Here is a 26108-nt window from a genome sequence, read left to right on the forward strand (position 1 = left end):
ACTGGAGATTAAATACCAGTGATTATCTAATGCAAAATAAATATTTTCATATTTTTTCCCCAAAAGTATTCAAACGCCCCTCTCTTGGTGGCTGCATAAATTCTGCTGCTTTTTAAGAATCAGAATCCCAGACAACAGGGGGACCCCTGGATGTATGTTATGTCTAATAATACAATTTTGATTTGTTCTTGAAGCTGTTGTTGATTTATACTGGTGCTAATCTTAAACACCTATGAACAGAGTAATAGGTTTGGGGCTCTTATGTGTGCAAGGTGTGTTTTTCATGCCTGAGAAATTAACTTTCTTTTCCACACTATAATAGAAGTGTGTGAGCCTCGGTGAAAGAGGAATACAGCATCATTAAAATAAAGATGTGCCTTTTAAAATGTAAATGTACAGCAAATGCTTAAACTTGAACCATTTCTTAGTGCCTTGCTGGACAAGAGGGGAAGAGGTTGGGAGGTGAGGTTGTAAGAGAAAGCTTGACTTGTGCAGTGTTTGTGTTTGTGTGTGTTTTTTTAAGTGTCTAACTTTAAATGCAAAATTTGTGTGAAGGATAGTAATTCAGAAGTTCGTGGGTTTCCTCTGTTAAATCAATACCATTAATGACTCGTGGGCAGGAGAGAGGGTGTCACTCCTGATAGGAAGACTTGAAAGGATGGCAGCTTCCTCTTGGTATGCTAACTAAAGCTTAGACCAGAGGATGTCTTGTTTAGCTTTTGAATGTTCACCTCATGGTGAAGGCTCCCGCATTTCAAAATCCTGCATTTTATTTTCTAGGTATCCTAATCAGAACTCACAAATAGTCCCAAAGGCATGGAAAATCTGTAGCGGAAGTGTCTTTTGGGGAGTCAATGCCTTCCATCACTGGGAAACTCTTAAATGTGTATTCAAATCTCTAATACAGAAGCAGCAAGAAAGCGATTTCTCAGCTTAACTTCCTTCCTGGATTGTTTTGCAATAGTCCATGCAGAGAGCTTTGCTTTCCTTTACTGGGGAGTTCCAGTCAGCAAACTTGCTTCTTGCCTGCTGCACTGAGACATTAATGTACCAAAAACCAAACGGGCACCACCATCAGCCAGCACTGCAAGAACACTGTGCTCTCTTAGCTACCATAGGATCATTAGAGTAGCTGTGCTGGCTCACATCATCATGGGGAGAGCAGAGACATCTCCTAGTAGTCATACTGGGCAATAGCACAACTGCTGGGTAAAAAGGGAGAAGCTTTTATTTTAAATTGTCTTTCAAGATAGGGACAGACACTTGAATGGTTTTGACTGGAGAGAACACACAGCCTCTAGCAGTCAGCCTGTCATGCTTTCACTTAAAAGAGCCCTGGTAAAATTGTGTGAAACAGCCTGGCTCTGCTAGCACAAGGGATTCAGGTGTACCTTGCATCCCACATCCAGCTACTGTGGTTCATGTTCTTGCTCACCTGCTGTATTTCTAACCGCTTGTAACAAAGGAGTCCAGTGGTGCCTGTCTAACAAGCAGCAATCTAGCTTTCCATTTTAACAATCGTTTGGCATGAAAAACTTCTTAAAAATTTACCAAACTGTTGCCAAATGGCTGAGTAGCTTTAGGTAAACATCAGAGTCTGTAGGGGTAGGATTAAAAAGGTCTTTCACAGGATACGTAGCAGAAGGGGAGCTGGCCTGGGTGTCAGGAGCACTGGGTCGTGCCTCCCAGTCTACTTGATTTTAAGCAGGGAAAGTCTGTGTCCTGCTATTTCCCAACCCATGTAAGATTTGGCTTTAAATGTTTTATTTACTGACCTGAGGAGTGTTGAGTCTGTATTTTATAACAAGCTGCAAGTCCTCACCTGGTTCGAGTGTTGGGGGGGATGCAGTGGGTGGAGGATGGGAAAGCCAAGATCTGGAATTTCCATCAGCATTCAACACAGAGTTGTCACTTCATTTCATATTACTCGTTAACCAGAGTGATTTATTTACATTATAAATTTAAAGTGTAAATCGCTTCCTGCTCCAATTGCTCTGTGGTAGTGTCACACTTCAACTTGGAGATCTGTGTATGAAATGAGGCAATGACAGATTGTGGGAATCCTAGTAAAAATCCTATGTCTGTTTTTTGACTCTGACTCTGCTAGCTGAGTATGCTTTTTGTTCAACTGCATTTGAGTTTTCTTGATGCTTCTGTATGATCCAAAAGGCTTCAGTGATTCCAGCAGATGTGAGGCTTTTGGGAGTTATATATAAAGCCACTGGATCTATGTAGTCTTAAATCTACTAGTTCAACTCCAGGTAAGAAGTCCTGATCCCAATTAGTAAGCAAGCATATGTGAACTTCTGTCATAAAACAAGATAAAACCTGATCAAATTAATAGACTGAAATGTTAGCCCTTATGATAACAATAACAAATAGCTTTAGCCTCTAGGGTGGAGAAGAGGATTGGTTGCAAAATGCATTCTCCAGGATCTCGGTGATAAGGTCTAAGTTTGTTTATTCCTTGTACTGCATGCATTTTATCTGTAAAACTGGATGGTGCCTCTTGAATCAGTGTATATTTATTTCTGTGCATATTAGGACCAACAGCCTAATATCCGGGGGTGGTAAAGGACTTGTAGCACTTTAATGTAGTAGCTTTCATAAACTGGGAATCATTGATAGAATGCCTAGTGTTTTTAAAGTTGAATGGACTTCCTTTTATAATATATTTAAAATAAATTTTTAATGTGTTTTCTGAAACGGTCTATGCAGAAATGACTGTCCCTGCCTGTTTTGCTCCAGTGATTGATTTCCCTTTTCTCTGTCTCTTATGAGAGTGAGCTTAGTTACCCTGGGATGGTGTTTCCCCAGCGCAGGCTTCCTGCCATGTCACACGCTGTTCTCCATCATTCTCAGCTGCCCTTAAAAGGTATAAACCCCTGGATTTACTGTGTTTGTGCATGAGCAACCAGCAAGCTCACACCTGAGCGCTGTGGTAGGTTCCGGCAGCTTGGAGCAGTGGAGATGGCCTTGAGAATAAAATGTTAGAACCAGCCAAACCTATACGGAGCTGCCTTTTCCTGCGCTTTGAGGGAGCTCGGTATCACACAACTGTTGTCCAGCTTAGGGTAGGATAAAGCTGTCACTCTACTTTCTCTGCATATCTGCCTTGACATCAACCACTGGTAGATCCATTCTATGCTTTGGTCTTCAGGGGAAGTTTTGAACAGCTCGATGCCCTTTCTATGTTCTTTGTGCGTGGACAACAGTCTTTCAGCCCAAGACAAGGTAAGTTTATAGGCATTACTCATTGCTCTGCTTCTTGTTGTCATTTAGAGCCCTCAGCACTGTCACCACTGCACTTATTTTGTGGCCTTCTCAACACTCCTTTTAACTCCATGGGGTGAAAAACAGTGAAATAAACAGAGGGGAGATAAACAATAGCATGTGTGAAAATTGCATGTGTGGAGGAATGGAAAGGCTCTTTCTTGGGGGACCAGCAGGCAGCCGCAAGGCATGCTCCTAAGGGGAGACTGCCGTGATTCTTAGCCACAGAAACGTTTCCCGGGGGGGAGGATGTGCCGAAAGCTGGGACAGTTCAAGCATTTTAGCAGGTTCGGTTTGTGCCACCCTAGAAAATGCTGAGGAGATTGGGAGTGTGGCAGAAGGCGCTAGGGCAGAGCCTTCATTGGTCCCAAGGTAAAGAAAATGGACATAGTCTGATTTCTGATTAAAATAATAAAAGTGGTGGGGGTGTCTTCCCCCCCAGCACAGCTTGGGCAGCACAGATGTTTTGGAGAGCAGCATCTCCATCCCAAGAACCCTGAATGGCTCCATTGAAACAGTAAGTTCTGAGTGACAGCCACATTGCAGTCCTATCTTTAGAAAGTAGTGCTGCTCCTGCTAAGATTTAAAGGCCGGTGCAGGTTCCCCTAATTTGATTAGAGGGCTGACTCGGAGGGGCAGGCTATTACAGCTGCAGAGGCACTAAAGCTGCCTGGGTGCTGATGGGTTTATGAAACATTGTTTCTCACTTCACTGCAGCTCCCACCAAGAATTATAAGATCAGGTTAGTGATAGATAGCTAATAAAGAATGTCTCTATGAAGCACTTTATTTCACAGCAAGCTAGTTCCGGACTAGCAGACTGTGAAATTTTGAGGTTCCCATGAGGATAAATATGCTGAAATAAACTGCAATTATACGAACACCTTCATGTGCTTTTCTACAAAAGTCTAGAAAAAAAAGCGTTGCTGTGTTAGCCTGAGCTGGAGATACTTAGCATGGAATTGGCAAACAGTGACAAAAGCTGGGATTTTTCCTTTCAGTAGGCATTGCAAAACAACTTAAAATGTTTTCATTTGCAGCCACAGATGAAATACAATCTGACGGTCAGTACCAACCTGCTCTGGCACTGACTGTGCCTGTTTTTCCAGCTGCTTCCAGCTTCCCATGGAATAGTCCAGGGAGCACCTGCAGAATCTCCTCCTCACAGTGACAGGAGGAAGTCCTACCTGTTATAACCATGTTCCTTTATTATCTGCTTATTTGCTGCTATTATCATCTGTCCCTACAATCTGTGTTTTCAGCTTCCTGAATGTCCTTCTGCAAGATTCCCTCAGCCTGTCATTTGATTTTATTTGTAATATTAGCCTAGAAAGGTGAACCCAAACCTAAAAAGTTCACTATTGGGAGCTCAGAGATCACCGTCAGCCTTTGGGTGTTTTCCCTTTCCCAAACACAAGGGACTATCCGTGTGGGCTTTACCAGGTGGGTGTTACTTCGTGCAGGCGGATCCCCCCAGGCAATTTGGCCAGGGGCTTTTAAAAGCGGCAGCATCTTGCTTTTATAACCTCTGCTTGTTGGCCTGCGGGTAAAGCCATTCATTTCTCTCACCTTCCCACTGCACCGGCTGGCTCTGGGGAGCTGTGTCCCCAGCAGAGTGCACTGCAGTCCTCCGGACAAGCAGAAAGCAGTAATTGCCTGAGTGCACCAGCAATAAAAACTAAAAGGCAGAACTGTTGAGGAAAAGCATTAAGTCACTGCCCTCCAGATTTATTGAGACACGATTGATATTGCAAGGAATGCCTGGAAAATGCATATTTTAGCGCTTCTCGGTTTTCTTGGGGAAGCAGGAGGAGCAGACTGCAGGACGCCTATGTTGGTGTGACTGCGGAGCAGGCTGCGTGACAGCCACGGCCGTGAGGAGCCTTTTGCAAAGGTATTTTGTGGGTGTGATTCAGCACAGCTCATCCTGCGCTAAGTGCCGGATTTCATGCTTTGAAGTCATTTTAGTCTATAGAATCTTCCTTGTTTGTGCAAAAAAATCTTTTCTCCGGGAAGATTTAATCCTTTTCCATTTAAAACTGCCTGCGCACCTTCAACAACAGCATGTGCTGACTTGCATTAGAGGTGACAGTGCTTCCAGAAGCAACATTTTTTTTCTCTACAGAACAGTAGGAATTTCGTTCTCCCCCTTTATTTTACACTCCCCTCCCTTTTTTTTTTTTCCCTGAAGATGAAAAAAAATCCAAACCTTCTTAGCAGATTCCTTGGGGAAAAGCTTTCCCTGGTCCAATCTTTTCATTACAAGGCAGGGATAATGAGCATCAAATCCATCTTATTTGGTAATTAGGGATTCCTCCTGCCAGGACAGGACCCGGGTGCTGCTGGAGGTGCCCGCACGGGTTTGGGCCGGCGGCATCGGGGCCGGTTCTCCCCTCGGCGCTGTGGCAGGAGCGACACCGCCCGGAACCCTGGCGGGAGGCGGCGGGAGGGGCCGGGGTCACTCCCTGCTCGGGGCCTGGTCTGCTCGGTCCCTCGAGGAGGGATGGAGGGAGGGGAGGGAAGAAGGGAAGGAAGAAAGAAGGATGAGAGGGAGGGAGGGAAGGAAGGATGAGAGTAATGAGAAGGAGGGAGGGAAGGAAGGAAGGATGAGAGTAATGAGAGGGAGGGAGGAAGGAAAGGAGGGAAAGAGGGAGGGAAGTAGTAAGGGGGGAAGGAAGAATAAGAGGGAGGGATGAGAGGGAAGGAGGGATGAGAAGAAAGGAGGGAAAGAGGGAGGGAAGAAGGAAGGGAAGGAGGGAAGGAAGAAAGAAGGATGAGAGGGAGGGAGGGAAGGAGGGAAAGAGGGAGGGAAGTAGTAGTAAGGGGGAAGGGAAGGAAGAATAAGACGGAGGGATGAGAAGAAAGGAGGGAAAGAGGGAGGGAAGGAGGGAAGGAAGAAAGAAGGATGAGAGGGAGGGAAGGAAGGATGAGAGTAATGAGAGGGAGGGAGAGAAGGATGAGAGGGAGGAAGGAAAGGAGGGAAAGAGGGAGGGAAGTAGGAAGGATGGGAGGGAAGTAGTAAGAGGGGAAGGGAAGGAAGAATAAGAGGGAGGGATGAGAGGGAAGGAGGGATGAGAAGAAAGGAGGGAAAGAGGGAGGGAAGTAGTAAGGGAGGGAGGGAAGGATGAGAGGGAGGGAGGCAGCGCGCCCCCTTCCCCGCGCTCCGGCCGCTTCCCCTCGCGCCCTTCCGGGCAGACAGGCGGCTCCTTCCGCCAATGGGCGCGAGCCCCGCCCCCCGGGGCCGCGCGGGCCAATGGGCGCCCCGCCTGGGGGCCTCGGGGGCGGGACTTCCGCCGCCGGGGAGGCGGTTTTGTGCGGGCGCGGGCGGCGGGTCCCGCGGGGCGGCGGCGGCTGCAGGGGGATCCCGCGGGGCGGGCGGCCCCCCCCCCCCACTCCGAGGGCGCCTCGGGGCGGGTGGGCGATGAATGGCTTCAGCACGGAGGAGGACAGCCGGGACGGGCCGCCCGCAGCCCCCTTCTACGGGCAGAGCTGCTGCCTCATCGACGACGGCGACCGCTGCGTGCGCCCCGCCGGCAACGCGTCCTTCAGCAAGCGCATCCAGAAGAGCATCTCGCAGAAGAAGCTCAAGCTCGACATCGATAAAAGCGTGAGTGGTGGCGGCGCCTTCAAACGCCGGAGACGACGCCCCGGGGCACCGGCCGCCGGCGCCCTGTCCGCTACGGCTCCGCCGCACTGCGGGGAGAGCCCCGGGCCCGCCGGGGAACCGGGCTTCCCGGGATGGGGGGCGGCTCCTGCACCCCCTGAATCCAGCTTCCCGGGATGGGGGGCGGCTCCTGTGCCCAGCGAGCCGTATTTCACGGGATGAGGCTGCTCTATGCCCGGGGAACCGGGCTTCCCGGGCTGAGGGACTGCTCCTGCACCCCCCGAACTCAGCTTCCCTGGATAAGGCTGCTCTGTGCCCGGGGAACCGGGCTTCCCGGGCTGAGGGACTGCTCCTGCATCCCGCCGAACCCAGCTTCCCTGGATAAGGCTGCTCCTGCACCCCCTGAACCCAGCTTCCCTGGATAAGGTTGCTCTACACCCGGGAAACCGGGCTTCCCGGGATGAGAGGCGGCTCTTGCACCCCCCGACCTCAGCTTCCCGGGATGGGGGGCTGCTCCTGTGCCCAGCGAGCCGTATTTCCCGGGATGGGGGAGCTTCCCGGGATAAGGCTGCTCTACGCCCGGGGAACCGGGCTTCCCGGGCTGAGGGACTGCTCCTGCATCCCCCCGAACCCAGCTTCCCTGAATAAGGCTGCTCCTGCACCCCCTGAACCCAGCTTCCCGGGATAAGGCTGCTGTACGCCCAGGGAACCGGGCTGAGGGGTTGCTCCTGCATCCCCCGAACCGAGCTTGCCGGGATGGGGAGCTGCTGCTGTGCCCGGCAAGGCGAGTTTTCCTGGTTGGGGTGGTTCGCTGAAGCCCCCGCCCGCCGTCGGAGGGCAGCGCGGTGCGAGCTCGGTGCCTCCGCGCTGAGCTTTCCCACCCTCCGTGTCGCTGCACTGGGGTAGGAAAAGAGTCAGGCTGGGCAGAGTCACTGGTTATCTCACGGGACTGCGCAGCAGCACCAAAACCGTGTTTGGGAGGAAAGCTCTGATGCGTGGTGGTGTTCTAGGGGAGCAAAGGAGCGAGCTTGCTTCGCTTTGCTTTACTTTACTTTGCTTTGTTTTGCTTTGCAGGCGATAGTGCTGTTTTAATTTCAGTTTCATATTGAAAACTGCTGCTGCTACCTAGCGAAATCAGCGATATGAGTTGCTATTTCACTCGGGCGTCAGTGGTGTTGCTCTTTTAATTAGTAAGGATTCGTACGCTAGTGAAGCAGATTTCTTAAAGATGAGCTCTTGCATGTAACTCGAAGCACGAGGGGTGCAGCCTTTCCAGCAGCCCTTGTGTGCGTGTTCGCTGGTTGGCACTGAGCAGCCTGGTTTGCTGCTGTTTAGTGACATTAAGTGACAGCTGTCAGCTCAAGATAGAAACGGGACGTTTGCCGAGGAGAGAAAATTTGCCAAGGAGAGAAACGAAGGCAGCGCAGCAGCCCGGCATGGTTACAAGCAGGAATTTCTCAGAAGTAACTCGATTAGCAGAAGTCTGCTCTGCATGCTTTCCTTACCTGATCTTAAAGATTAAAAGCATTAAACAGGAAAAAAGAGAGGTGAAGTTTGCTTAAGGCTGCTTGGAAGCTTCCCCAGTTGGTTAGATGCCTTTTGCACAGCTGAAATATATCGTGTCACAGGAAGAGAGTGACTCAATTTGGAATATAATCTTATTCGTAAAAAACAGAGTATTCTTCCTGGTTGTAGTCCTCAGAAGATCTCTCTAGCAGTACAGTAATTTCTTTCGCTTTAGAAGTAATTCCGTGTTGCCAGGTGGAAGGCTTTACAAATAAGAAGAGGAAATCAGACCAATGAACTTAAAATGAAGGGAAAATATGAAGTTGGCTGCAAGAAGTCAGTTCAAATGTTGGGTGTCTGTGTTGTCTGGAGACATTTTTGCCTTAGAAGTACTAAATAGTCCTTTTCATTTGGGATCCTTTTTTATATGTGCTGACTCTAGTGGCAGGGTAAGCTATGAGAAAGAGATTTTTGCTTTTGGTTTGCTTGTTGTAACTGAGGTAATTGGCCAACTTTTATTTTTTATTTAGATTTTGAAACACTTGCATTCATAGTCTCTTGTACTATTTAAACTGGGAAGTTTACAAGAGTGGAGCAGAATAAAAGCTTTTCTTGCTCTAACTTCTGAAGCAACCGCACCTCCTCCAGACAACTGTCTGTTTTTTTCTGACATACGATTGCAACCATGAAAGAGAAATACGTTATCTGCAGCAGTTCAGGTTCAGCTGGAACTCGAGTCTTTCATTTTCCTTGTCTTTAGTCTTTGTAATGTAAATTATCTCTCACTCAAGAGTATGATATTAGGCCTGGGGTTTAAGATTAGAAATTCCTTAACGTCATGAGGGAGTCGGTCACGCCAGTCCTGAGGGATACGCTCTCTAACACCAGTTTCTAAGGGGCTGCTCTGGGATGCTGTTTCTATAGTACCTGTTCTGATTGTTTTTTCACCACTTCTGGTTCCTAGGTGAGACATCTCTATATTTGTGATTTTCACAAGAACTTCATTCAAAGTGTCCGAAACAAGAGAAAGAGGAAGACAAGTGATGACGGAGGTGACTCTCCTGAGCATGAAACAGATGTCCCAGAGGTTAGTAGGTACAAAGTGAGCGTAGGATGCTTTACCAGTTTTGAGCATATTGAATTTTGACTGCAGTGTTTTCCAGTAGGGAAATAATTAAATTTTAAATTGCAGCTCCACTGAAACTGCTATGGAGTTACTCTTGTTTTTCAGGAAGACTTTTTTTCTGATGTGTCACATCCTAATTTTCTTCCTCATCCTTGTATGAGTTCTTTGCCCATGCAAAGTTTTCTGTAAAAAGAGGTATGATGCACAGCTTCGTGTATGTACTGCTTCCAATCAGTGAAGTGTTAAAATGGCATTTGATACTAATTCTTTTTTAAAGGTAAAAGTAAGTTATCTTCAGTGGTGCCCTGATATTGTTCTTTGTAATTTAGCATGCATCATGTTGCAAATACACTAGAGAATCTGATAGGTCGGTCTCTCTGTGTTCGGGTCTATGATATCCAGGGATATTAAGCTTCTCCAGACTTCTGCAGGTGTGGTATTTTCATCACCTTCAAATAATTTGTAACGTCTTTTTATTTTCAGGAAATAGGCCTCTTTTGCTTGCAGATTTGTTTTTTCTGTGTTACAGAACTCTAGAATAATCTTTGTGTCCTTGTGTTCTGTATTTGCTTTGGTGATGTTTCTGGTACTGTTGACATTGCAGAATTTGTGCAGAGGTGATGTTAGTGGCAGAGTTGAGCTCTGGCTGCATCAGCAGAGCCCTCTGCTGGAAACGCCACCTGTACTGGCCAAAAGTGTTTTATTTCTGAAAAAAAAACAAACCACCAAGTAATTGTTTTGCCAGCCTCCTCCGTGGAGGTGTTGAAAGAGCAGCAGGTGTTTGGATTGTTTTTTTTCTAAGGGTACCTGACCTTTTATTGTTTCTGTTCTACAAGGTTCTCTGTCAAAACCTTCACATACAGGCTTTATGTCAGTTGCCAAAGACCCAGCTGGCATCTAACAATGCTGATGCTGTAGAGCATTTGGGGTGTTTGGTGGTTAAAAACTCAGGGATGCACATCATCTAACTGAATAGGGAGCTCTGCAGTGTGTTGGTTTTAATGTAATTTTCTTCTTGGTTTTCAGCAGAGATTCTTTTTGTCTTTGAAACATGGCATTTTCCTCATGATCCTCATCTTCCTTCCTGCAACCTCCCCCACCACAGCCCTTGCTTTTAAACCGTGCACTTCCCAGTGAAGTATTTGAATTTCACTTCTACTCTGTCTCTGGTTTATGTCACAAGCCATTTGTTCTGTGCCTGCTAAATTGATAGTTAATGCGTAAGCTTTATAAACCTTGTGGGAACAAAAGGTTCCCCTTTGCTTGGAGGTTGCAGAGGTGTAATTGGGAGCAGAAATGGACCAGCAATTCTGTTGACAGCATGCGAACAATAATAAAATTTTGTATTTCCCTGGGGCTATTTTTGGTCCTTTGGCATTAAGAAGTTCAAAATATACTTAGATTGCTAGTAAGGCAAGTCAGTGTGGTTCTGAATGTAGGGAAAGAGCAGTCCTGTTGAGACAGATGTATTTATTTTTAGATAATTCTACGTTTCTGCCTAATAGAAGCTAAAGGTAGTGCTCATCTCCACTTCTCTGTATCACTTCCAGGTTGACTTGTTCCAGCTCCAAGTGAACACTCTGCGACGTTACAAGAGACATTATAAGTTGCAGACAAGGCCTGGACTCAACAAGGCTCAGCTAGCAGAAGTAAGTGCTGACAGAGGAAGCATCCTCTCTGTTATTAAAAACTTTTTATCTCCTCTGATGACGTGCACGTTTCTTGGACGCTAATACCTGTGGTGACTCTCTCAGTAGAATGTACCGTGTGCTCTGCAGAGGCAATGACACCAACAGAAAGCTGTGATTTTTCTCTCAGCTGAGACAATCATGGAATGCATAGAAGCTTGCTTTTGAGAGCATGTTTGAGTAACTTCCTTTTCTCTGATTCCTTCTCCTCCTTATTCATAGTCACAATCTGTTACCTTTAGGAAACACCCTCCTTTCCAGTGGCCTGGGTGTTGGCTGAAGATGGCTCTTGCACTGAAACTCAGACTTACACACTATTAATCACCTGAAGTGCCTCTGTTAGTTCTTTCCTCACAGGCACTTGAACTGATTGGAATTGCTTATTCTTAAAGGCAAAATCACTGACCATGACTCAGTTTCCTTTTTTCCTTCCCTTGTCCTGATGTCTTATAATTCTGTATTAAGTCAATAAAAGGCCCTTTCCTTAAGGGCCTCTACTGCTACTCTCTCTGGAGTACTTTTTAAGAAAGAACTCTTTAGAATGCGCTGTTATTATTTGGTCTAGTTGTGTTTGGTGCACATCTGCTTGGCTCCCTTTTGTAACTTGATCTGAATTCATTCTGCGGGAGAAGTCTTCTCTAAACTTGGAAAAAGCCTGTAGCAGTTACTGAATGGTAGCAAGGTTGTTTTTGTAAGCTGAGGCTTTTCCAACCACTCTTTTGCTTTAAAGAACAACAGACAGACCGAAAAAGACAGCAAACTGCCTTTCAAAGTCAGCTAGGAAATGCATATACAGCATAGAGAGAACTTGTATTGTAGTGCATGTAGGAGTAGGATGAATGAAGCAGGGTGGGTGTATGTCCTCATTAGTTGTTCAGATTTGTCATGTTCTAACTAACCAGTTCATAGTCTCTCAGCTACCTCCTGCCATGAAGGACTACTTACTTAGGCAATTTACCATGAATGTGCCCAGGAGAAAAAAAAAAAGTGAAACTACTATGTAAGCGGAAAATAAAGGGAGCCTAACTTAAAGTTGTCACACACTTCCCAGATTTCCTGTGAAGTCTGAGCAGTTTTGACCCTACGCTGGATCCTCGTCCAGCACCCATGCTTGAATCACTGCTGCCTGAGGCTCTTAGACTCCTGCTGCTACCCCACCGTAAGGAAAACTCAAACTTCCATAAATCTTCTTGCAGTGACTTATTGCTCAGCCTGCATCAAAATCCAGTTTGATGGATAGTTGTGTTGGGTCCAAAAAAAGAGTTTCTTCTGTATGAGAAGCGGATCTCATCCAGCTCCAGCACATTTTCTGCATTCATTTTCTGAGGAAAAAGCAGCTAGGCATTCAGGACTTATGTTACTGTCAGAGAGGAGGAAGCCCTAACCAAATCCTAACCCTCCCATTGCAAATCCCCTCGTGTTCCTTTCAGTGAAAACTTACCCAGTGTGTTTTCCTTTGGATGCTAAAACTTTGCTACATCTGGTCCACACAGCAAAGTGTTTTAATATTTGTGATGCTCTCCTTTAAAATACTGAGGTGCAAGGAGAGCTTGCTCTCCAAATAATCTCGGCATGAAATGCCACTTAGGAGAGGCCGTGCTGCTTTGGCAGGAGGACATTCTGGCTTCCAAATTCCGCTTGTAGGTTGGCTGCAAACTGCTGACATAGCAAGACTGTGCTATGTTCATAAGCACATTCCAGCTGTAAAGAGAGAAAGGTAAATGAGGACTGACAGTTTAAATGGTGCATGTTTGGCTAGAAGTGTATTATGCTTAGGTGGCCAGAAAATCATTTCTGGAAGGTGAAGAGAAAAACCCTGTTCTGATTATTTTTTAATTTCAGAATTTCTGTCTCTTTACATGTTGTCCTTCTAGACTGTCAGTCGTCACTTCAGGAATATTCCTGTGAATGAGAAGGAGACTCTTGCATATTTCATCTACATGGTGAAGAACAACAAGAGCAGGCTGGACCAGAAATCAGAAGGTAGCAAGCAACTAGAATGAAAAGCAACAAGACTTGGAATAAGAATGACCTTGAAGGAACAGATGGTATTGTGCATTTTAGGTATATAAAGACTGTTGAAATATATTGTAAATTTTTTTTTTAATGCAGTAAGTCTGGATGACAGAAAAAAAAATATAGACTTTCTTATCAGGAGTATTTGAAAACATGTGCCCAGCGTGTTTCTGAAGACTGCTTCCCCTCATTTCAAAGTCACATTGGAATAAAGAAATGAGGATAATGAGGAAACCGAGCAAACCTGTAGGACTGTGGAGTTGTCAACTCAGCGTTTTAAACCGTTTCTGGAAATCTGCATCTCAGTGCAATTCGGATGACAGATGGAATTTTTTTCGCTGAATTCAGACTGCATCACAAACCACCATGCAGTTTGTCTTGGCACAGGACTGGAATAGCAGCAGAGGTAAAATTCATTATCAAGGTGCATGGGCCAGAAGTTTGTCTGAAGCTTGCTCCCCTCCTACACATGCTCTGTCTTGCCTTGAGTCAGTGCTTCAAGTGCCAAAACTTCTCCAGCTCACAAAATCTACCCCAGTGAACACTACTTGACTAGACTGAAATTGATTTTTTTTGTAAACCATCTTTCCTCCCACCCCCTTCCAACACGGATGCTAAACAACTCTCTTCAATCTCTTCTTCTAATTTCTTTTATTTAAGAATTCCCTAATTGATTGTCTGTAAGCATTTAAAAACTAATGCGTTTCCTCAGAATGTGATATTAAGGCAAATACAGCTTATTTGCTGGGTTTCATCATGTTGCTAGAAATGCTCATTTAATTCACTTACACATATTTCCCTCATTCAAGGCTCAATGGTGGTGGGTGAAGCAATGGTTTAAGACATCTGTCTCTCGATCTCTGTGTCAGATCAGGTATCAATCACAAGTAATGTGAACTTAATTCAGAAGCTAGTCTTTAGCAGGTGTCAAAAAACTGCTGTGTGGATTAGTGGGTTCAGCAGACTGTTTAGTATAAAGCAGACTTAGACTGATGAGGGTAGCACCATAACTGGGGTAGTGAACTGACTGGAGCATGATGCATTTCATCTGTCTTTGCAACAGGCAAAACGTATCTAAGCACTTGCCTTTTGTGAGCATTGCGTGTGCTTTTACAAGAGCTGTGTGAGCAGAGGATGGCGTGCTGGTGCTCCTTAACTGGGTGCTGTAGGAAGAGATCGCTCTGAGTTTGTTATTTAACGCCAAGGTGTCCTTACAAGTAACTTGGTTGTTGTTTTGGCAGAAGGAGCTTATAAGTGTTGGTTGTGACTGACTGTTCTCCAGTGACCTCAGATTCTGTTCAAGGAGATCTCGTGATTAAAGCACCGCTCTGTTTCTTTGCTGTCCTAACCGATGTCTCCATTCTGTTACAAGATGCCAAGACTCCACATAAAGAGTGTATTCTCAACAAGCCTTAAGCAACAAACTCAATAGTAAAAAAACTTTGGCTACTGTTTTGTTAATGGCAGGTTTTAATATTCCAAAACTGGATGAAGCTTTGTTGTAAGAGCTAAACACACAAAACACAATCCCAGCTTAGTACTACATCGTGTTCCATAAGGCGTAAGGGGGTTCAGGTAGTGAAGCTCTCCCAGGGTCTCTTTAAAAATCAAGCCGCAATTTAATGTAAGCTGTTCACATCAGCTCTGAAGCGTTTGCTAATACTCCAAAAACACATTCAGCAAACTTCAATATGTCTCCTGTGTTGTAGGCAGAAGTACACTGTTATGGTACCTGTCCCGTTTCTGAAACTTTGGTGAGTGTGATTGTTTCAGCATTTCCTCGTTTGGTTCAGTATTGATTTTGAGACCATCAGATAAGTGAGAGGCTCAAGGAATGAGGAGAGAATGTCTTGCGTTGGTATTTCATGAATGTTAAAAAATTTCCTAATTGCTCTGGTCCTTTCATTATTGAAAGGGTGGAATAATTCCCACATCAGTCAACGTGATCTGGCTTCTCTCATTCAGGACAGACAGCTGAAAGGGTGTGTTCTCTGACCATATGTTAATCTTCAAAGTGTCCATGTAATCAGAGGACATTACCAAGAGAAGATGAGTTTCTGGGTTGAGAGTGTTATGCCTCATTGTACCTTCTAGACCAAAACTGTAAAAATATAGTTTGTTTGGGGTTACTTTTTTCATTGTTGTATTTTGTTTTATTAAATCTGTTGGGGTGTTTTAGCAGCCAGCAGCAAAATTATTCTTTTCAAGGAAATAAGGTGGCAGGTTCCATCTGTTCAGGTGTATTCACTGCAGTGCTTTTATGCAGAGGTGGTATCCAGGAAACTTATTTTTCCTTCTGAAAATAGTCAGTGGATGTGAATGTGATCCTTGTTGGTTTCGGTCTTAAAAAAATTCTACTTTTTTGAAAAAATTCTTGGTGAAGTGTGATGACGAAGAGATGTTTACCAGCCATTAGCAGCTGTTTATAAGGTGGAAAGCTTGGAGGCAAGACACCAAAGAAGCAGAAGTATCTTTGGCTGTCGGACCCCATGGCCTTATAAACCCTTGCAAATGCCTTATTACCTTGTTCTCAACTTAGCTAGAGCAAAACGCCTTGAGCAAAAGAAAGCCGGTGACTTGTTGGAAGGGTAAGCCGCTTAATGGCTTCCATGCTATAAACTGAAATCACACGTCAATTCAGTAGCAATATCCATGTTCAGGGTGCCTGTGATTCTTGAAAAGCATTTAGTGTCTAATAACCAGAAAACGCAACAATGCAATTGTCATTCTGTATAGTAACATTCTGTGTATTTGATTCCTTATGCTGCATGCCAATTAAAAGAGACTTTCCAACTTTTTGTTTTAAACTTCAAAGTAAATGTGTTTGAACCTCACACTTGTGAAGCCATGAGGTGGGACATTTTCTCAGCACTTTTAGATGGGACTTGTTGGAAAGGTGGAAGACCCAAACCACTTTAGCTGGTATGATGAGATTATTTTCTTTTTCCTTTAACATTTTGCTTTTCACAGATGGGCCTTAAATTCTGTCTAGCTTTGAACCATGGAGCACAAGCCTTGGGGGCACGGGGGGTGACCGGATGTCATCCTTCCATTTATAATAGTGGAAGTTTGTTTCTTACAAGCCTGCATAGGTGACATTCACCCTGGGGCAGAGGAATCGTCTTTGAAGCCCTCAAGCCGCTATATAGCCTCATCCAATTACATAGCCTAATTCAATTCTCATTGAAGAGTTGCATTACCTTCATTAGACTTCTGAACAGATCCAAAGCCATTAGTATGAAATCCAAATAAAGCAGAATCATCTCTTCTGGGGTTAATTTCATCCTGTATGCTCACCCTCTTCTCGCTTTAAGGGAAGAAGAAATTGCTGCTAGTTATTGGCTTGAGCTCAACTAAAGGGAGTTGGAAGCATGCAAAGATTTGAGTCGGTGGCAATCTGATGGCTGAAAAGTGCCAATATATCCAGGGAGGCCGTGTTAGAATGCAGGCGGTTTGTATTTTTGCATCTCAAAGAATATTGTATATCAACCTGAAGTGAACAATTGTATTAAAAGTTAATGTTTCTTTTGCCAGGCACTTTAGATGCTCAGCCTGAGAAAAGCAGAGCAGGCAGGTTTGTACCACTTATCCCAGTATTCTGGTGTCCCAGTTCTCCTTAGAAATATGGCTGTAAACCACTAGATACACTGGTGTGCAAGACTTGACTGAAACATATCAAGTCTGGCATTTAAAGTTAGTCTTAAGTGCAAGCTGGCTTCAGAGAGGCTTTGAAATCAAGAGCAAAAATAATCCACAGTAAGTGCAAGTTTTCAAGCGGGTCATAATGACACAGAGAAGATGAAACAGGACATGGCCCACAGAGAGACTGAACAAAACACTTCCACAGTTAGCAACCCGGAGGAAGATTTGTTCTGTGTTAGCTCTTGTAATGGATGTTTTATGAGAGGAGAAGGAGGGGGGAGCTGTGCACTTTACGTCTTTTGGTTGAGCCAAATGTAAATACCAATGGGAGATCTTCAGCAGTAACTGCAGTTGGAGGGGAGAGAAACGGTCTGCTGTGGGACTGTTTATTTAAATTTGCAGATCGTTACACTTCCCGAGAGCACTAGAGTCACTTTGCCTCTACAGTTTAAAAAAAAGTGGGTACTACAAGGTAGCCTTATGCATAAAAAGGAGTCTTTGTACTGCCCAGAGTATTGACTGAAGAGTCCCAAAGGTGAACGAATGTTATTGATGCCTCACTCCTCTTGTTACTGATGCCCTTTAGCCATCACTATTTTGTCGAGTTAGGGAGTTTTCCACTTGCCGAGTGCAAATGAACTGTTATGATGTAAGATACTCTTTGCACTTTTTCACAGCTATCCCTGGTCTCACATTTTTGACTTGCCTGTGACCACATCTGTTTGGAGTGAATTAAATGGTCAAAGAAAGCGTGGGGAGAGGGGAGGCCTCCTGCCTTAAGCGTGAACTTCCCTTGCAAGCAGGTTCCATAAGCAAGTTCCAGGAGCCTTGCCTAGCTGTGCCCTAAGAGGGCTGTGCTCGCTCCTGTCCTTGCTGCAGCCCTTCCTTCTGCAGCCAGAGTGCAGAGGAGGCAAAGAGCAAGGAGCTTGCAGAATGGCTTGGAGTCTTTTAGCAGGCTTACTGGGAGAGAAAAACTGTGTTTCCTCTTCTGTTTCTGGCCTCCATGTGTTGTGCTGATCTTATGCCAAATGTTTTGGACACCTTGTATTTTTAACTGTGTAATATAGCTGTGTATTGTTAAAGCAACTTAGTAACTTATAGCAAAAACTGTAGAACTCATTTCTCTGAGGTGTAGGAAATGTCCTGCTTCCACTGTGTATGAGACTTTAACTCTGTACTATCTGACAAAGATAAAATGCCGAATTTCACTTTAATAAATGATCTATCTAGCAAAAAGGCCTACATTCCCTTCTGTTTCCCTTTCTGGCACTTCCAGAGCCCATGGAGTTTTGCTTTGCATGGATGTTTTGTGCCAGGCTTCTCTGATTCACAGTCGGTTCCCACCCACCTCCCCGGGGTCTGAATGGCACTGCCGACAAGGGTGTGTTGAGCCTGACTTAGAAACCTCAGGTGATGGGACATCTTGTGACAAACCTGCATGAGTTGCATGGATGCAAATCACAGTCTTTTGAATGCATTAAAAAGGCAACTCACAAGAAAAACTGAGATTGTTGCAGGGCCACGTGATCTTCCATTTTGGAGAGTGTTGGGCTTTTCTATGATGGGGATCTTTTTCCCCCATTTCTAAAGAACAATCCATCAAGTGCAGCATCTCACTGGATTTCCTAATGAATCTTTGTTGTGTGTAATTGAAGCCTGTGTTGCTGTTCCTTTCCCAAGTAAGCCTACATTTCACGCGTGACTTCTAGCTCCTGCTGTCCAGAAGCAAAGCTGCGTGCCTGGCTGACAAGGTGGGTGCTACTCCAGAGCGGCGCTGACATGGAGCATCCCAATGTTCAATCCATTAAACTGCAAGATCCTTTCTCAGGTACTGTTTTGTTTCATTCCTTCTTCCCATATTGCTCTTCCTCCTGATTGTCTACCTTATAGGTGGAGGCCTCAGGTTTTCTTTCTGCAGGGAGGGAGTGAGAGGTGCTAGAATCTCGGACTTGAATAATTGTTCTCCTGAACCTTGTCATGGCATTTCCTAAGGCTCTACTGGCACGGACTGAGGAAGCCTGGATTTTTAGCCAGGACAGGGGCTGTGGTATAGCTTTTCAGACACTTGGGCTATAACAGAGGAGAAGGATAGGATGTTGAGAGCTTTACACTCAAAATACATGACCTGAATTTATCGCTGTCAAATTAAATTACACTGTTGACGTGCAGTGAAGGTTTGCACAGATAACTTCCCCTGAAACAATCCCACATTATCTGCTGTATTCTCTGGTGCTGTCCTACTGACAACTGACCTGTCTCCTCCTCACTGTTCAATTCATGGCAAGGGATAAAATGCCCTCTGGGAGGAGGGTGGCAACTTGTGTTCTGCTGTATGGTGACTTCAGCCATGCAGAACGTGGCTGTTTGTACTGCCAGTGATGCATGCAGGAGGCACTTGGTCCCCCCTCTTCTACATCCCGTGGTATTAGCTTTCAGTGGTAAAGGAGGAGACCACTGAGAACTGAATCAAACTGTATTGGTGCTTTACTGCATTGTGAAAAACAATCAGTGAGGAGTAGTTATGTTGAGTCTAATATTCTCTTAGCTAAACATTGACTTTGATGTATTGGAAAGCTGGAAGAGACTGAACTGGTGCATCAGAAACGGATCGCACTGTCAGTGCCTGAATTTGTGGGCTCTGTCTGGAGGCCTTTGCAATAAACCAGGATCTTTTGGTGCAAGGTAAGATGCTGCCATTTTACAGGTGTTGTCCCTGCCTCGGGGAGCGAGGCAAGACCAGAGGTGACGCAGGTGGGCACCACAAAACAAGAAGTAAGGCTGGATCCCTTCACAGGGCATCACATTTGCGTTGTCAGGCATCTTTAGGAGGTCACAGGGAAAAATTTTCAGGTGAGGACAAGGGCAGTATCTCCAGCGGGAGGGGAAAAGCAGCATCATTTGCGTTCCCAAACTGGTGAGTGTGGGCTTTTCTACCAGCACAGTGAAGCAGCAACCTGTTGTGCATGAGAGGGTGTAACAGTAACTCCAGCGATACAGATAAACTCTGCCAGTTAATCTGTTATTTGAACGGGCTAATAAAGAACGCTGCTGCATCTCACGTTTCCTCCCTGCCCAGAAAGCCCACCACAGATTTCTGCTCAGTCTTTTTAGTTCACGCTGAAAAACTAAACCCCCAGCAGACTGATCTGATGGGGCTGAAGCTGCCTGTCCCTCTCTGTGCTGCCGGGCGAGGGCACTGTTAGCTCGGGAAGCTCCGAGCCCAGGGCTGCCTGGGGACCAGAGCCCTTGTCCCATCCCGAAGATGCCTGCTCGGTAGGAGCTGGCTGTGCTTGTCAGATAGCGGAAGCGGGATTACGCTGTAGTGGGATGTAGAAACCATAAAAATGGTTTGTTTGGGTTGCTGGGGATTTTTCCTGGTTGGACATTGAAATTGAACACGTCCGATTCTCTGCGTGAGCCGTCCGAGGGCCTCCTCACAACATTGATGGAAAACAGGCTTCGGTTCTCCGCTCCCCAGCAGAAAGGGCAGCACAGAGGACTGGGGAAAAATGTGAATGTGGATTTAATGGTTTTATGCTTTAGAGATGAGCCTTAGAGCTTGCCTTTCTTTTTTTTCTTTTTTTTTTTTCCCCCTTCTTTCTCTTGTATCCAATCAGGGATGACTGCACGGCTCTGCCAGCACTCTGTCTTACTTTGCCAGGAGCTGGAGCCCATTTCATATCTCTTATCCTTACAAGCAGTTTTGCCTTCTTCCCTAAGTACCTCAAAGCCCCCCTAATGTGCTTTTATTTAATTGATTTTGGAACTTTCTCCAAGATCTGCTCACTTCAGGTGTTGCAGCAAGAGCTCCGTGATCACTGCAGCATCCTCAGCAGGGAGGACCGTGGTGCACGTGGGGAAGAGCAGAGACTCCAAAACGGGGAGAGGGAATCTCAGGTAGATGAGGTGACTCTACTGCTTCTCCTGACATGTGTATGGACTGGCATGGACCAGAGAGCACTGTATTAACACGCTCGCTAACCCAGGTTGGTCATAAAGCAGAGAAGAGGCTGTGAGTCCAAGAGGGGTGTGAACATTGCCTGTGCCTCTTCCTGGTCTTGATGCCTGTGTGGACAAGTCCTCATTGCTCTCTACAACTACCTGAAAGGAGGTTGTAGAGAGGAGGGTGCTGGCCTCTCCTCCCAGGTGACAGGGGACAGGACAAGGAGGTTCAGACTGGATATCAGGAAAAAAATTTCACATAAAGGGTCATCAGGCACTGGTAGAGGCTGCCCAGGGAGGTGGTGGGGTCCCCATCCCTGGAGGTGTTTAGAAGACAGGTAGATGAGGTGCTCAGGGATATGGTGTAGTGGCAGATAGGCATGGTTGGACTCAATGATCCAAGAGGTCTTTTCCAACCTGGTGATTCTATGATCTTTAGAAAAAGGAAGGTGGTGGCTTTTATCCAGTGGTCTCGGAATAAACTCATTCGTAGCTCAGTCTGGGTTTTCGCCAGCTCCCGCGCCTGTTGAGCAGACGGCAGGCCAGCAGCCGTGGCCTGGCAGGCAGCCCTGAGCAATTTGATCTCCTGTTTGGTGGCTTGCTGTCCAAATTGCAGGCCCTTCCTTGGGCTGGGGTGGGAAAGGCAGGCGCCACATCCAGCCCCTCTGCACTGAGATGTGGATGAAATAGTCCGGCACCTTCCTAGCTCTGCCTGGCCACAGAGGGCAACCAAGGTCCCTGTACGTGTCCCAGAACAGGACGGTTAAGCTTTTCCCAGTCCAATTTGCCCTGGAAAGATCCCTGTACTCTGCAGGTTCTCATCCTTGTTGTTCCACACCCAATTTCCCAACAGAACCACTTCGTTTAATTTGTTCCTGGAATTCCCAGTGGCTTACTGGTCGTAACCCCAGGTCCTCCTACAAAAACTGGGGTGGGGATCCAGGAGCTCTCAGTGCATCACTGCTACTCCCAACTCACTTCACCCCTCTGAGTCTCCATTTTCCTCAGGCTAAAAAGCAAGCTGAAAGTTCTTCATTGGCACAGTGATAGCACTGGGTACAGGCAGGGCTCCTCCCTTCTCTCCTTTTCCTAATCTTATTTTCCCCACTCCTCCCTGCTGCTCCTGTCCTCCGAGTCCTTCATGCACTCCTGAAAGCAAAGATATCTCCACAAGGACCTTCCTACCTCTTTATGCCACATTCCTAGAAATGGTAGCTGAAAAGGGAACTGGGTGTGGAATTGCGTGGGTTTAGTCCTAAGCAGCTGGCTTGGTTCCTGGTCGTTTTGCAGAGAGAATTGTTGAACGCAGCAGCCCAGGCTGGAGTTTGAGTCAAGCTGATGAGCTTCCATGCCAAGCTGGCCCTTCTACTCTCCATCAGCTGCAGGACCATGGTAGTGGAAGCTGAACACTGAAGGTGAGCAGAGGAAGGAGTTTCAGAGTTGACTCAAACTTTGTGCGCTAGCTCAGACTTGTGAGTCCTGCCAGCTCCTCAGTTTGGGAAGGAGTTCCTGGCTGAGGCAATTAAACCAGCCTCCTCTGGCCCCCACGTCCCCCCCGGCTGTTCCTGAGGGTCAGTTACAGGCCATGAGAATTTTGTCAAGGTAGCTGCAGTCTAAGGAAAAAAAAAACCCTTTTCCTCTCAATTCTTCAGCTTTCAGTCGCTAGTGACGCCACAAATTCCCTTACTTCTCTGGTTACTGTGAAGTCTTTCAGGGTGGTCAGGACTTGAATTCCGCACACGGAAGAACAAGCCGGGGAAAAGGAAACTCTGCAAACAAGGACCTCCCCTGCCTTGAGGACCCATCGCAAGGAGTCAGCAAGGCTCCAAGCATGTGCTCTTGTCTTGCAGCCCCTTGGCTCAAGCCTCTTAGGCAGCTGTCCATCTTGCTCTCCTCTCACCAGTAAATAACTTCCCTGCAGCCTGCGCTTCCAGCTTGTGCTCCCACAGGTCCATCTGGCTCCTTGGCCCCTCTGATCTGCAGGCTCTCGGAGCAATGGCAGCTCCAAGTTTTCCATTGCACTTCAGCTTCGGAGTAACTAGGGGAGACAGAGTTTGTCCAGCATCACGCGGCTGTGGAGGTGGCACAGAGTCCTGCTGAGCAGAGTGCTCGGTTGGTTTTATCCCCTGCCCCAAGCTGTATAGCACCCATCCTTCACCAGATAGCCCCAGCTCCCAGCCAGCTTCTATCCTAGACCTTAAATCCAGCTGCTGTGCCACCCCATACCACCCAGCTTCACCGGAGGACTAGACTGAGATGTCATGGGAGAAGATCACTGGGAAGTTGGCAGCAAAAGATTATTGCTGCAGGAGAAGGTGCTTGCTCATGGGAGCAAGGACAAGGATGGGTCATTCTGCAGGTGGTGAGCACCTTTGCTACCTCCACACGAAACACATTAGTCTCATGAGAGGAATAAATTCTTACTTCCCCGTGGGAAGGGGCCTTCATGGAGGGCAGCAACAAAGGTTGTGTCTAGAGAAGTAGGGGCATGAGCTGAATGGTGAGTTTGTCCATTTTTCAAAGTATGATCTTGGGAAGGTTGACCCAGGGTGCTCTTGGTCTTCTCCCAAGACAGGCAGCTGCACGGAGAAACAGACCCGCAGATCCAAGCAGGAGCAGCCATAGGGTAAAAACTCAGTTTGGATCTGTTTTTTTAAAAAAGAAGAAAATTATTATATATATATATAATATATAAAAAGAAGGAAATAAAATAGGCCTTCATCTGCCTCGGAGCTCCACTGTCTTCCTGTGCTTGGATATAATTTCTACCGATATGGATTGAAAATGTATTTTCATTTTTAGGTGGATCCAGAACCGCGCGACTCCAGAAGCATGGATGGGGATGTTAGGACGAACTATTGCATGTCATGAACTGTGCAGCTGAGAGGGGCCTCTGTTGGACAGAAAACCTTCCCACCTGAGCGGTACGTCCAGGAGACAGTCTGACTTGGGAGCCAGCAACTGGGCTGAGAGGCTCCGAGTGCTGGGAGAGGATCAAAAACTCCCCTGGCAGTAAATCTTTCACCTGCCATGTTACTCACTGGGGCTTGTGGCCATTCCTCCGAGGTCGGCCCTGGGTCAGGATTTCTCCTGTCTCTTTAGCCCCCAAACCTGGAGATTTTTGTCTTATCTTTGACGCCATCTTGACACCGAAAACAAATTATGGCCCAATTACCCTTACTGTGAGGGGCTGGGGCTACCTTAAATGGCCAGAACTATCAGGCACCACGTTAAAAGTGGGTAATTAGAGTGGGGTGCTGAGTGGGGAGAGGGGTGAGGGCTGGGGGGACCCCTGGCATTGGCAGGACAGGAGGGCACATCCCATCCAGCCCCATCCCGTCCTGTTCTACTCACTCTGGCTGCACCCTTGGGGCTCTGGGGAGGCCAGAGAAGAGCTGGGGTTCCACGCTGCGCCCTGCAAGTGTGGTGTCGGTGGGTCCCACCTGCCCCATGCCTCCCCCAGCGCTGTGTCACCAGCTGGGGCCGGGCCAGAGAGGCCCCGTGATGGGACAAAGCCACTCTGGCCCTGGCCGTGACCTTCGGGGTGACCTTGAGTGTGTCCCTGCTGGCACTGAGGACCGGCTGTGCCTCTCATCCTGAGCATTTCCACGCTCCCTGCAAGGAACCACAGAAAAACGGCAGCAGTATGGTCAAATCGATGTAGAAAGTGACTCGAAACTTTAAAAAATTCTTTTTTTTTTCTTTATTTCAGTGACATTAAAATGCGCTCTCCTCCACTGTGAGCCTGGGCATTTCTTGTCCAGGGTTGTGCTGCCAGCCTGAAACCAGCAGCTGGTTGGGGGGTTGACAGATGCCGAGCTGGGTCCCAGCCCGCAGCCTGGACCATGCTCGTCCCGGGGCTGCTTCCCTAGGAATGTGGTGTCCGATGTGAGCAGAGCATGGACACCTTCCAGGATCCAGCCCAGGGAGCAGCGAAGAAGAGACGTGCAGAAATATCAGATGCTCCCCTAGCCTTGCAGTTTTGCTCCAGGTACCTTCGCACTCCTGGGTGAGTGGGTGGCTGGGACTGGGTGTTTCTTTCCCTTTTTTATCTTTTTTTTTCTCCTTTTTTTTTTCTTTTGTCAGATTGGTATTTTATTTGGCTCCATACTGTCTACCGAGCTGTCCAGTGTAACCCTTCCCTTGCTGCTCCTGAGATAAGAATAGGCTCCCCCGAGATCAGATAAACAGGCCCATAAATACCTACAACAACAACAACCAGGGTCTGGGCTTGGGAGGAAGGGGAAAAAAAAAAAAAAAAGGCAAAAAAAGGAGCCATTTCTTTCCATGCTGAACTCCATGGGTGCGGAGCATGGGGTGGGATGTTCCCCACAGCTCCTCTGCCCCAGTTCTTGCCCCGTGGCCGAGCAGGGCAGGCAGCAGGGTGGGAAGGTCCTGTCCATCATCTCTCCTGGCTGGATTGCAGGGGACACGGCACGTATGATGTTGCCCTGGGGCCCAGCGATCCCTGCACGCGTGTGCTTCTGTCCAGGCAACTGCAAACTCCAGCTTGCATGCTGGGAGCCTGCTGCTTCCCAACGGCATCAAGTTCACGGCAGGGTCGAGCTGTAGGTGTGTGCAGGACCATCTCCCCTGGGCAGTGAGCTGTGCTCTTAGATGGCCAAAAATTCAAAGTTGGTGGCCAAACCGTTCTTCCTCTGCCCAGGGTTGGTGCAGCTGTCACTGAAAAGCCCTGTCGCTGCCTGCTTGTGGCTGTTGGGATGCCTTCATGCGACTCAGGTTTGCAGCCTGAGGAAGGGAGGCTGCCCCTGCTCAGGATTTCCACTCCTCTGCAGCTCCTCTCTTTGAGGGTGAAGGGGGTGATCCCAAACCCAGGCTGGGACCAGTGCTGAGCTCAGTATCGACACCCTTTCCCATCACAGGAGCAAGAGAGCTGCCTGTGCGGTGCCGTCGTGGGGATGGAGCTCACTGTTTGCAAACAAAAAGTGTGGGGTTTGGGAACGATGAAGCCCTGGGAGTACAAGAAATATTTTTTTCATCCACCCTTCCCCAAAATGTTGAGTCAATCTCACAGGAAAATCCTCTCGCCGACAGGGAAACCTTCCGCAGGCGTGGAAACGGAGAGTATTTTCACTTGCAAAATCATGAAGGAGCAAGGGCACAGGAGAGACCATTCCCAGAAATTTGCAGCCATCAGCTACCACGACCAGAAACTGGCAGCAAGAAAAGCGACTGTCCTGTGGGTGAATCCCCAACTGGGCTGGGTGACCCCTTCCCAGAGGCAAAGCTGGAAACCCATAAGAAAACAAACACCAGAGGGTTTTGGTGGGCAGGGGAGGATCCCCAGGCTG

The 26108-nt window shown here is 47.0% G+C and overlaps 1 protein-coding gene across 2 annotated transcripts; it reads left to right on the forward strand.

Annotated features, from left to right (window-relative positions):
• Nucleotides 1-6664: 6664 nt before the first annotated feature.
• On the forward strand, nt 6665-17298 carry SAP30L (SAP30 like). Of its 2 annotated transcripts, XR_011338544.1 has the most exons (5): nt 6665-6879; nt 9347-9469; nt 11059-11157; nt 13071-13636; nt 16296-17298. XR_011338544.1 is itself a non-coding variant. In XM_069869725.1 (4 exons), the coding sequence occupies exons 1-4, from the start codon at nt 6694-6696 to the stop codon at nt 13197-13199; spliced, it is 537 nt and encodes a 178-aa protein (XP_069725826.1). In that variant the 5' UTR covers nt 6665-6693; the 3' UTR covers nt 13200-17298. The 2 variants fall into 2 exon arrangements, 1 of the variants encoding a protein (XP_069725826.1); XM_069869725.1 differs by having other exon boundaries at nt 13071-17298.
• Nucleotides 17299-26108: the final 8810 nt, after the last annotated feature.

This window comes from Phaenicophaeus curvirostris, chromosome 15 (genome assembly GCF_032191515.1).
Source record: "Phaenicophaeus curvirostris isolate KB17595 chromosome 15, BPBGC_Pcur_1.0, whole genome shotgun sequence".
Taxonomy (NCBI): domain Eukaryota; kingdom Metazoa; phylum Chordata; class Aves; order Cuculiformes; family Cuculidae; genus Phaenicophaeus; species Phaenicophaeus curvirostris.

Bases quoted from the DNA above. Each gene is read 5' to 3' on its own strand.
- SAP30L (XM_069869725.1), top strand. From the start codon at position 6,694: ATGAATGGCTTCAGCACGGAGGAGGACAGCCGGGACGGGCCGCCCGCA. The intron at 6,880-9,346 runs GTGAGTGGTGGC...TCTGGTTCCTAG, and splicing joins AGCTCGACATCGATAAAAGC to GTGAGACATCTCTATATTTG. The intron at 9,470-11,058 runs GTTAGTAGGTAC...TATCACTTCCAG, and splicing joins ATGAAACAGATGTCCCAGAG to GTTGACTTGTTCCAGCTCCA.